Genomic DNA, 11,676 nt, shown 5'->3' with positions numbered 1-11,676 from the left:
AGTAATTTCAGAGCCGTGTAGAAGTTACTTTTGATTAGTAAAATGGAAATCATGTTGCTTCTCTTTAGAAGTGAGTTTAAGTCCCAACTCTACTACTTACTACCCAAATTACATTAGACAAGTCCCTGAGCCTCTTAACCTATTCCCCTATCTAACTGATGAAAGGTTGGCCTAGATCACATTAGAAGACCCTTCCAGTTCTAAATCTATAATTATCTGGAATTTTAGGTTATTTGTGCCTCTGCTTCCTTTTTTGGACTGTGGCTTATGACATACTTTAGGAGTTTTTGAGAGAAAAAAATTAATAGAATTGGAGAGGCTGGCTAAATTTTTTAAACCCTCACACTCAAAACAGAATTATTTTTTAATTACACAGGACCAAATAACCTGGATTCTCAAAGTATTGACTTACCTAGTAATTTCTAGAGAAGGTGTGGAGATCAGACAGAACCCTGTACAATGGGCTTATAGTATCTCCAAGCAGATAATGAACTCTCTTGTGCTCAAGGTGTTTCCAACAAACATAAGATGTTGATTCAGTTTACGCACTACAACGGTAACTTTTAAAAAAAAGTTGTCCTTCAAATACCCCTATAGTATGCAACAGAGGAAAACTGCCATCATTTCTCTGAGTCCTAAAGTTAAAAGCGTTAGTGTATATGATGCAGAACAATCTAAATTTTTGTCAACTAACAACTTAGTTTCCTAACCTATAAAACAAGGTAGGACATTGAGATGATCTTTAAGGTCCCTTCCTAGCTCTTAAGTTATATGTGCATTCCCTTCTCAAGAATAAGAAAAACGTTTTGAAATTACCTATGTGGTATTCAAAGTAGCATTTTTTTTTTGTGACAGAAAAAAGCAAGAAGAAAAATGAGTGTTGTTGATTGCAGACTGGCTGGACAAACTGTGATACACGGATATAATGAAATGCCATATGAAACAACAAATATGAGGAATTTAGAGAAATATGGAAAGAAGTTTGTGAACTGAAGCAGTAAAGAAGCAGAACTAGAAGAATAACATATACAATGACATTAACGTAAATGAAAACAAAAGGTGGCCTACATTCAGGTTAAATGCAATGACCAATCTTGGTTGCAGAAAACTGATGAGCTACGGATACATAAAGCTTTATACAGCTGATACTAAAAAAATCAATAAAACCTAAAATTAACATCTTCCTAGCAGAAATTTTGGGAATAGGTAGCCAAGTTAATTAAATTTTAAGGCTCCCAGTCAACCTCAAGAGGCAAATAAGACCAGAGAGTGTACCCCATATTCCATGTTTACCTTTATGTGGTCCTTTAGGCTAAATGTGGACTATCTAGAAGTATCAAAGGCTTCCTTGTAATTCTCATCAATCAAAATTTATAGGAATAAATTATTTCAATCTAGAAGGAACCTTAGAGATTACCTGATCAACTATAATTTTACATAAGGCCCAGAGCACTATCTGACTTGGATTAGTCAAACAGCCTCAATTTGAATCCCACTATCATTGTGCTATAGTAGAATACTAAGAGGATCATGGTTCAAATGCTTTCTCTTCCTATTTATTATCTGTATGACCAATCAAGTCCCTTAATTCTCTAAGGCTCAGTTTCCTTATCAATAAAAACGAGAGATAGGATTTGATTCTTAAGGTCCCTTCCAATTTTAAATCTGTTATACTGTGATCAACCACCTACCAGGGATACAAAGTGCCTACTGTGTCAAGGATATAAAAATGAAACCATTCCTTCCCTTGAACTTACACACTTTTGAAACTTGGATTTTTGAATTCACTTAAAATCTCTTTAAGAAATATCACTTCTAAAAATACCTTTAGAATTTTAGATATTATACAGTGGAGGATCTGGGTTTGAATCATAACAACCATTTCTCTGAAACTGTTTTTTTCATCCATTAAATGATTGTGTAAGATCACTGTAGTACCAGCTCTTGGTATTCAACACATTCTCAGCTCCCTCAGTTCCCTTTTCCCTCTGAATAAAGGGGCTGGAGGGCTGAACAATCAACTCCCAAAGCCTTCCTTTACAGAGGGCTCAAAACTTCCCAGATAAACTTCATTTCCCATCAGTGGCTTTGCTTGGACCAAATCTGGGGTCAGTGAACTATTTTTTTTCTTTCACATGACTGCTAAAGGTGTTCATAGCACAAAAAAAATCAAGAACCTCTGCACTACAAGATGATCTCTTAACTGTCATTCTACTTCCTAATCTGTAATCCTGTCTAACAGTCAGAACATTTAAAATGACTAATATCACTGATAGGCCAGTTGATTTAAATACTTTCAAGATTTATCACCTTTTCCCAGTATACACACACAGAGGCATGTTTAGCTACTCTCCAGCTTTATCTCATCTTCCTCCTTTGCATCCCTTTGGACAACCTGTTATTTTCTGACCCTTAAATGTTATGGCCTACTGCCTCCATTCCTTTGCTAAGTCTGTTCCCTTTGCCAGTTTCCCTTTCCTCTGTGGTTATTAAATACCTTTCTATATTTTACAGCAGAATTCATCAGTCTGCATCAAGCCAACTCCTCCATGAAGCCATTCTCTGATTCCCAATCAGTAATGACCTTCTCCTGCCCCCCCAGGTGGCCTATGATGAAATGTGCTACTGACTTCCTCACAGACAGTGATAGGCTCAGGGCATAGAATTCTCTCTCATTACACACATACACACACTCTTACATATATTTTACATATATACATATACATACGTATGTATTTTTAGATATGACCAATGTGAGAATTTATTTTGCTAGACTGTATATTATTCGTTACAGGAATTTTGTTTTTGTTTTTCAGTGGGGAAGAATGAGGTAGGAAAAGAAAATAGATTTTTGTTCATTGAAAAAATTAAATTTTAAAAGTACAAAAAAAGTAATGATCTCTCCTTCTTGAATTTCATATTACATATTACGTGGCAAGTCTCTGATATATAATATTACATGATATCTATGCTGGTGTTTTATCCCTCTACCAAACTGCAAATCCTAAAAGTGCTAGGATTTTGTCTCCTCAGGGCTTAGTATGGTGCTCTACATACAACAGGAATTTAATTGTTTGTGGAATGAACACTTCTAAGTGGCAATTTATCCAGAGCTTAAAGAACAGTTTCCATTCTTAAAATCTATACAAACTAAAAGGAAGATTTTTCAGATCTCCTTGCCCCACAGAAAGAAGACATTTACAAAACTCCAAACTTTATTAATCCATGTTGGCACTACTAACCATCTCCTCTGAGAGTGAGTCCCTGGCAGCAACAATACCAAGAAAGTAAATTGTTTTCAAGTTCCATATCCTGTGGAGTCAGTTACTTCTCTAAAAATCTAATAAAGGCCAGATCTCTCTAAGCCAGGGGCAGGAACCTGTGCCCTTTAGGCCACATGAGATTTCTAGATCCTCAAGTGCAACCTTTTGACTTGAAGCTTTGATTCTATCAAAGGGCTGCACTTGAGGACCTAAGAGAGCCACATGTGGCCTTGCAGCTGCAGGTTCTCCCCTCTTGCTCAAACCAATCTCCCCAGAGGCAACTAGACATAAGATAAAAGAATAGGAACTGTCTCACTATAACTTGTGGTTGAAAAAAAAAAGACAATCTCATTACTCTACAATAAACATCCAATTCCTTCCACTGATTCTATGCACCAGCACTTTCAAAATAGGCTATGGGGTATGGGAAGCCATTTGTTCATTCTAATATAGGGCTCTGCCCAGAATTGCACAGCAACACATCATGAGTCTTTTGGCTAAACTGACTATACCCCTCAGTGCTTTCAATCAAAAGCAAATTTTAATAGAGCCAGTACAGCAGTCACACACACCTAGGGCTAGTTTTAGGTTGAGGTTTATCCCTAGAGCTGGTTTTAGGTAGAGGCTCAGGAAGAAGCCACCTATTTGTTGTGTTATGAAGACTAGCTCTTGCTCAAAAATCTCCCCCATGGGCCTGTAGCAATTCTTGAAATCCTACCATTAGAGTACTGTTTGTTTGGGTTAAAGCATTCTCCCCTAGGGATATGCTTTTATCTATCATTATTACCTCATTTGAATTAAAAACACTCAGAAAAATTCTCAAGGCAACTAGTAGCAAAGAAGAGGTTTCGAAAGTGGAGAGGGTAGATGAAAATTAAAACTGGGCATTTTTCCAGTTAGGTAGGCCTATGTCAGCATTAGGGCACAAAAACCAACTTGGCCAGCTTCACAACTTTGCCTTCAGCAATTCTAGTTTATTCATCACATAACATAGAAGCCTCACCCTAATACAGAGAACTTCTAAAAAGCAAGATAAGACAAGTAAGAGTGTATACCAGATCCATTTCCAGGCTGTAACCTCACTACTTCCAGATTCACTCATTTCATTTAATCTATATGCAATAGCTATAGGCATCAATCATCCATGCCAAATAACTCTGGCGACTCCCTATTACCTCACTAATTGGGCTAAAATTTAGTATTTATGGATATCAAGTCCCATTACAGCTTCATCTTGTTCTTTCACTTCATCCTGAATAAACAAAACTACACATAAGATCCACCACATTCAGATTAACCCTCTTTATTAGTTTATACCTCTCCTCCCTACAACTCTGATGTGTTGGCCATGTTGTTCATATGCAAAATGTATGCTTGCCAAAAAGACTATTTTATGGAGACCTCACAAGGGCAAGTGTTTACAGGGTGGTCAGAAAAATCAATACAAGGACACTCTCAAGGTCTCACTTAAGAACTGTGGAATTGATTGTGTGACATGGGAGACACTGGCATAGATCTGCTCAACGTGGCATGCCCACTTCAAAGAAGGTGCTGTGCTCCAGGAGCCAAGCATAATTGAAACAACTCAAAGGAAATGCAGGATGCACAAATTTAAAGTATCCACCCCAAATGTTCACAGACTATTTGTGTGGTAGAGCATTCCAAGCTCATATTGGTCTCATCAGCCATAGTTGGACACACTGAAACTTGACACTAGCACAGTGGTGTCATTTTGATCCTCTTCGAGAATGAAGGACAACAACCACCATTGCGCCTCCATGATTCATCAAAAACAAAACAAAAACCCCTGCTTCCAAGCAGGTTTGTTGATCAACGCAGATGCAACTATCATCCAATACCATCTCACTGCAATCAAACTATTTATGTAGTTTATGAAGTTACTTTGTGTAATTTTCTCCCCATCAGCTTATACTTAACAGTATTATACCTCCTAGCTATTTAAGGTCTTAGCTTCACACATACATTATGATAGCATCTCAGAGTACGGTGCCTCCTTGTTACTATACACAAAATGTTTTATGATAGTCTTCAAAACAGCTTTAATTCTCTGATGAAGATTTTGCTTTAAAAGGAATATGCACCTATACTACCAAAGAGGTTGTGCTATGAAAGAGCGAACTATCTGGTAAATCATCCCATTTTTGATTCTTTTGATTCTTCATCTCATTTCCTAAGTGTATAAAAGATTCAGCATTCTCAGACCACATCCTATTCTACATCTCTTTAATACCATAATATGCACAAAAAGAAAATGTTGACTTAATGACTTTCCAATTTGTACAGATAAATACATATTTCAGTCTAGAGAACAAAGATTATTAAAATATGGGCCTTTAAAAGTAATGTCTCTTGCAAAAAAATTACTAGCAACTTAAAGAATCAAAAATCTTTTATTTTAATGTTATAAATTTACAACACACCTATCATCACAATGTCAGTTGGTGTGTGTGGAGGGTAGGGGAATTAAAATTCAGTAATTCTAGTCCCCTAGTAAGTTGTGCTAATATAGTTGATAACTACTACCAAAGTTGGAACAATCTATCTTATGAACATGTGTTACCTAGAAAATTTCCTTATGTAGCTGAAATCTGACTTCATTAAAACCCAGCTCAGTAGATTATTATATTTGCTTTCTGGAGGCCAGTAGTATTAGAAAAAAAAACAAAAACACCCAACTACACACACCAAAATGAATTCAAATATTTAGCATTATTACTGGTTGTATAACTAAATCATGTTCCTATCACCATATCTATAAAATGAACTCTGAATTCTAGAGTTTTTACTGTACCCACCCAACTTAAGCTGCCCCAGAGTAACATTAAATCTTAAAACAAGTGTGCATGCCACAGTATCACTGTGTATAAAAGCTATGAGGTTACCAAACCTATGCAATTATTTTTATAACCAGGTAAAATGAAAATGCAGCACTTGAACTACTTTGTGGTCACTGCAAATCTCATTCTGATATATTTTATTAAACCAGCAAAATATTCAAAGTCATCTTTAAAAAATAATACACAGGCATCACCAGCAGCTGTTAACATTTCATTTGGTAGATATTTATACATTGTTCTCCCCCCAAACACCACAAAGGTACAAAAACAATAACCAAATTCAAGTGGAATTTAATGCATTTACATTTATCAAAAGTCCTTCCTTCAGTTTCAGCCAGGGATTGGTGTGTAAGTGCTTAGATCCTAGGGTTGGAAAACTGGTGGAGAGGTAAATATAACACGCCAATTACAACTATAACCTTTTGTTATTACTTAAGACTGAACTAACAGGACAAGTTTCAGCAAAGGAAATGCATGCTGAATAAACCTGCATTTTCAGAATAAGTTAATAGTCTGTGATGAAAAATGCTCATAGGCAACAAACTATTACTATTTTGTGTAGTGAGGGTGAGCTTGATTGTACAAAAAAAGGCGGTGGGGTGGGAAGTAAAACTTCAGACTGGTGAGAATTTTACCAATCTTGTAAGCATCAAATAATAGAGCCAAGAGTCACTGGAACAGGACAACTGCTCCAGTAAAAACCACTGTTGGAAAAGCCCATACCTCAGTTAGAGAGGACAACTGGGATTAGTCCTTAATTCCATCAATATTCTCAAAAGGTTTATTTTTCAAAATAGAATTTAAATAGCCTAGTCATTTTTAGGCAACTGAATTAATTCTTTAGAAGATAAGGAATTATCTTTTCAGATTTAACCTTGGAAGTCAATGAGGAGAAAGTTTTAACCCAAAAAACTGTAACAAGTACATGGCAAGGAGCATTAGATGTGGGTGGGTGAGGTGTTCTGCATGTCCTTCTCTAGCTCCAGTAATAATAACAAGACATCACAATTAGAACTACCTGAGAATATAACTGAAAACAAACAAATACACTTCTTGCTGTGTCCTCTAGAGGTGAGATATGGGAATAGTCCATTGCTAGGGTGATTTTTAGTACCATAATTTAGTGGATACAATATACTACTTGGTACTCCCCAAATCAGGCATCTAAGATCTCATCTAATGGTGTACAGACCTTGGCAAGACTACAAACATTCCTCTCAAATATAAATTCTAAAATTTAGACCCAGTAAGTTATCTTATTTTTGCTTACATTCGTAGTTTTTATACAAAATCCTGTGCACCCTTTCATTAGAAGATACCAATAAACAAGAAAGGAACTCTCACTGAACCTGCCTCTACTGAGGTTGTCTCACAAGTTAATACCAAGTAACCAGTGTTTCAGTAGTAAAATGATTACTGGCTTTTCAAACTGTATTGCATCTTCTACAAAGTTAGTATAAATATGAAGCCCTGAGAACAAACTTTCATATAGAACGCTTCTATTAAAAATATCAAAGCTTTGTGATCTGACAAAATTATAAATTATATATATTAAATAAATAAATACCTTTCCATAATCACATGTAAATATCAAAAGGTAAGATTGTCTATGTCAACCAATAGGATGGTGGAGAACAAGTATAAAATAAGGACAATTCAAAAAGAATCAATACTGTTGAAGATTCATTAGCTATCTTCTTAGTCTTCCTTTCTTTTCCTGTATCTTCTCTCTTTAAGATCAAATGTTGCATATTCCTACCCTACATCTGGCTTGAATGATGCACAGACATGTGGTCGCAGGAAGCTGTATGTTAATATTGCTACGTATGCTAGACTGAACTCTGAAGTTGTAAACATAATTATTCCATCCTTTGTCATGGATTGAGAATGTCAATTTTGACAGTGCACTAAACTATATTTTCCCTGCCAACAAGGTCCCCCACTGGAAACCTCTTTCTATGTCTGCCAAATCCCAACCCAAAATTTAGTAAGAGAATTTTAAAAATTCTCCATCAGTAACATAGGGAATTACCAATATTCCAAATATAGTGGAAAGAGTATAAAAGGTAACCATTGTTTGAATGCCTATTTCCATGGCCCTTCTCTAAACTTCTGCTAAATTGACCACTTGACACACATACCCTTGGCCCTGACTGCATACTAAACGGGTACATATATTAATGGTTTGATTTTACTAGCTTATGTGGCATTGTCTGATAATTTAGTTTGAATCTACATGAAGTCCTTATTCACGCTGAGCTTCCTGCAAAAAAATATATCCCTAGAATATTGTTAATTGTCCAGTATCTAGAAGCAATTAGCTCTACCAAGACAAGTAGTAATCTTCAGAAGCTATAGAGCCCAAATAGTAATTTGCCCTTTTGAAGAGACATACCAAATCAACTACCTTATAGTTTTTCCCTCTCAAATATTTAAAAGATTAACATTCTAAAACAACCTGGATTAAATTTAAGCAAAAAAAAAAAAATACAAGCACACACAAAACCTGAAATGTTTGCTCAGTTTGAGGATATTTTAAAGATGCAGTACTTCTTTGGCTATAAAACAGCTTCCTTTACATAGAAATTCCAGTTTATACAAGCAAATTAAGAATCTAGACTAGACTTATGAAACTAGTTAATTTTCTTAATCAGGGTTCCTGAAAATCTGGATACAGAAGGAACAATGGACTCAGGAAATTTTCACAACCTGGGAGAAGAGGTACTTTAATAAGGGTTACTGTATACTATTTGGATCAATTTTATACAAAGTAAGAATCATTCTGTAGTACAAAAGAAAAATTCCTATTGTACTAAGAGCCAAACTTTACAATGTAACATGAATTTTGTATATCTATGATATTTTGCTCTTTCATAAATATTACATAGAGTCAGACAGATGATGTGTTAGTACTTGGTAAATTATCACTAATTATTTTAGAGGTGCAGCATTTCCCCTACCCCCCTCATTTTTTTTGAAGGGGCAGAGGGAAGTGATTTCTCGTCAGAGATGACTGTATCATTAAATTCCTCACTGATGTAGGTTAGTCACTCTTTGCAAACTGGTAAGATGTTAAAAATACTGACTCGTAAACTTACTATAATGAGTGGGAGAAGTACCAGGGAGAATATTACTTTCTATCAAGAAAGAGGGGAAAAAATGAAAATCATTTATTCCAGATTTTCAAGTTAAAATAAATGAATTAAGGACTTTTGAGTTTAAAAAAAAAAAAAGACCCAGATCCCCAATAGGTCACTTTTAAGTCAAAGCATGGAGAACAAAAATAAGAACAAATTATTAGAGAACAGTTGTATTATAACACTTCATACATAAAGTTCATGAGGGTCTTACATATATTTTTTTTTTCAAAAAAATATGGGAACCAGAAAATGCCTAAAAGAGCTGCAAAAATCATTCTTGATATTTCTGACCTGAAGTTTTAAATCTAAAACCATGAAGATGCCTGGTCAGTGAGATAGAACTGCTCTTCTACAGACTGGTTAACTAGGACTGTCATCTAGCTAAGATAAGATCTCAGCTACTTCTATACTCATTGGCTATTTATGGAAGAATAGTAATTCCACAATGTGTAAGCCAACTAATGCCAGATGATATTTAGGTGCCAATAATCAAGGCAAATATGTTAGTGCATTAAGGCAGATGTTATTCAGCTGCCTTCAAGAGAATGTTAGTAACCAAAACATCCTCAGAAGACAACTACTTCTGGCAATTACAATGAACAGAGTATTTTTTTTTTTATTTAAAAAGAGGGCAAAGAGGCAGAAAAGGTATTAGTCTGTAACATAGCTTGCTTTTCCTTAAGATATATGCTATAGGGGATGTGGATAAATTATGTTCTAATGATTTTTTAAACTCATAAAAAGAAAACAGCCTTTTTGCCATCAAAACTGGCTACATATTAATAAAATCTACCCCTGTAGATATTTAAAAATATTGGTGTGGCAAAATGAACTGTTAGAGAAAAAAATACTGCATCTTTAATACAGTGAGATGTGAGTTGCTTAAAGAAATGTTAACACTTTTTCTTTGGGTACTAGAACAACACTAACACAGAAAATAGGAAAAAAAACTATTTATTAAAGAAATTTAACCTATGAATTAATCTACTTAAATTAGTATGTCTGACATTAACAGTTTGGATTGAAACATGCTCTCTCAAATAATATCTAGATTTTAAAATCAAACTCTAAGGGTCAATTCAAATAGCATTTCATTTTAATAATCATAACTTAATACTCTTTAGAGATGAGTATATCATTTAATTCCTCACTGAAGTGGTCAGTCACTTTTTGTAAACATCGGTCAGATGCTAAAAATACTGACTTGTAAACTACTCTCACAGATTCTTTTTTTAAAGCAATAAGGTATAAAACCAGAGCAGTCATTATTGTCTCAAACAATCCCATGTAAGTTGTTTACATGAGTATTTTTCAAGATATGGATTTTTAATTCAATCTTAACTGAATGCAAACCCTTCTTCCACTACCAATAAATCCATAAGGCAACTACATTTCCAGCTGGCCATAAGCTACACTCTTTCTTGTTTGAGAAGTATAACTAAGAGGGCCTCTAGCCAAATACCAAAAGCTACTTTTCTTCCCCTCCCCCCAAATCCTCGGCTCCTTCTTCTCTGAGGAACCTGAAGCTGTGGGCAGCCAGAGCAGCAGAGTGGAGGGTGTCAATCCCCCTAGGTGCGGTTCAGCGTCTGGAAGATCCTGGAGATCTGCAGCATGACAGGTCCTGTCTCAGGGTCATTCATCCACTGGGTGCTATTTAATGGATTTTCAAGCATATCTTCAAATGCTGTGGAAAGGAAACAATATTCATTTCACTATGTCTTTAGTAAATATTAGCAAGCATGTAGTGATTGTGTTTTGGTTTTTTTTTGAACTACTTTCTAAACATAAAGGGGACATCCTTGGATATAAAGAGTACATATACAGATCAATTAAAGAACAGTAAGTGTTTACTATATTGCCAAGTACTGTGCTTTGAGCTGGGGACACAAAGATAGAAATGAAAAGCCTTCACCTTCAAGAAACTGACATTTTCTCAGGGAAAAGAACGTATATAAGAGTATACATCAAATAAGGGATGGGAATGGGAATCAGACCTGTGATTTCATTGGTGTAGGGGAATTTTCCTACGAGGAAACTTCCTTTATCAATGTTGCTGAGGACATTCTCTGCAACTTACATTCCTAAAGAGTTCCCTAGAGCACTGAGAACTTTAGTCAATCAGTAAGCATTTATTAAGCATCTATTATGTACTAGGCACTGTGCTAAGTGATGGGAAGACGAAAAAAGGCAAAGGACTGTCCTCACTCTCAAGGAGCTCACAGTGAAGTGAAATGTCTAGGTTTACAGTCAGTATGTGGCAGAGATGGGACATGTTCTTCCTGACTTCCTCTCAATATGCCATGATGCCTCTGATATAAAACAAATATAGGGTAATTTTAGGGGTTGGAGGAAGGAGAGTTTTTTGTAGGTGATGGAATCAGGAAAGGCCTCATAACTTTGAGTTGGGTTTTGAAG

General features: G+C 35.6%; 1 protein-coding gene across 1 annotated transcript in view; it reads right to left on the bottom strand.

Moving 5' to 3' along the window:
* Positions 1 to 8,820: 8,820 nt before the first annotated feature.
* UBAC1 (UBA domain containing 1) overlaps positions 8,821 to 11,676 on the bottom strand; it is a 35,542-nt gene continuing 32,686 nt past the window's right edge. The window contains exon 10 of the mRNA XM_072632987.1: positions 8,821 to 10,945. Within this exon, the coding sequence (XP_072489088.1) occupies positions 10,830 to 10,945 (116 nt within the window). The 3' untranslated portion in view covers positions 8,821 to 10,829. The remainder of the gene's footprint in view (positions 10,946 to 11,676) is intronic.

Source organism: Notamacropus eugenii, chromosome 1, assembly GCF_028372415.1.
Source record: "Notamacropus eugenii isolate mMacEug1 chromosome 1, mMacEug1.pri_v2, whole genome shotgun sequence".
In the NCBI taxonomy this organism is placed as follows: Eukaryota; Metazoa; Chordata; class Mammalia; order Diprotodontia; family Macropodidae; genus Notamacropus; species Notamacropus eugenii.
The sequence above is the reverse complement of the archived record's forward strand: the minus strand, read 5'-3'. Positions and strand labels throughout refer to the sequence as shown.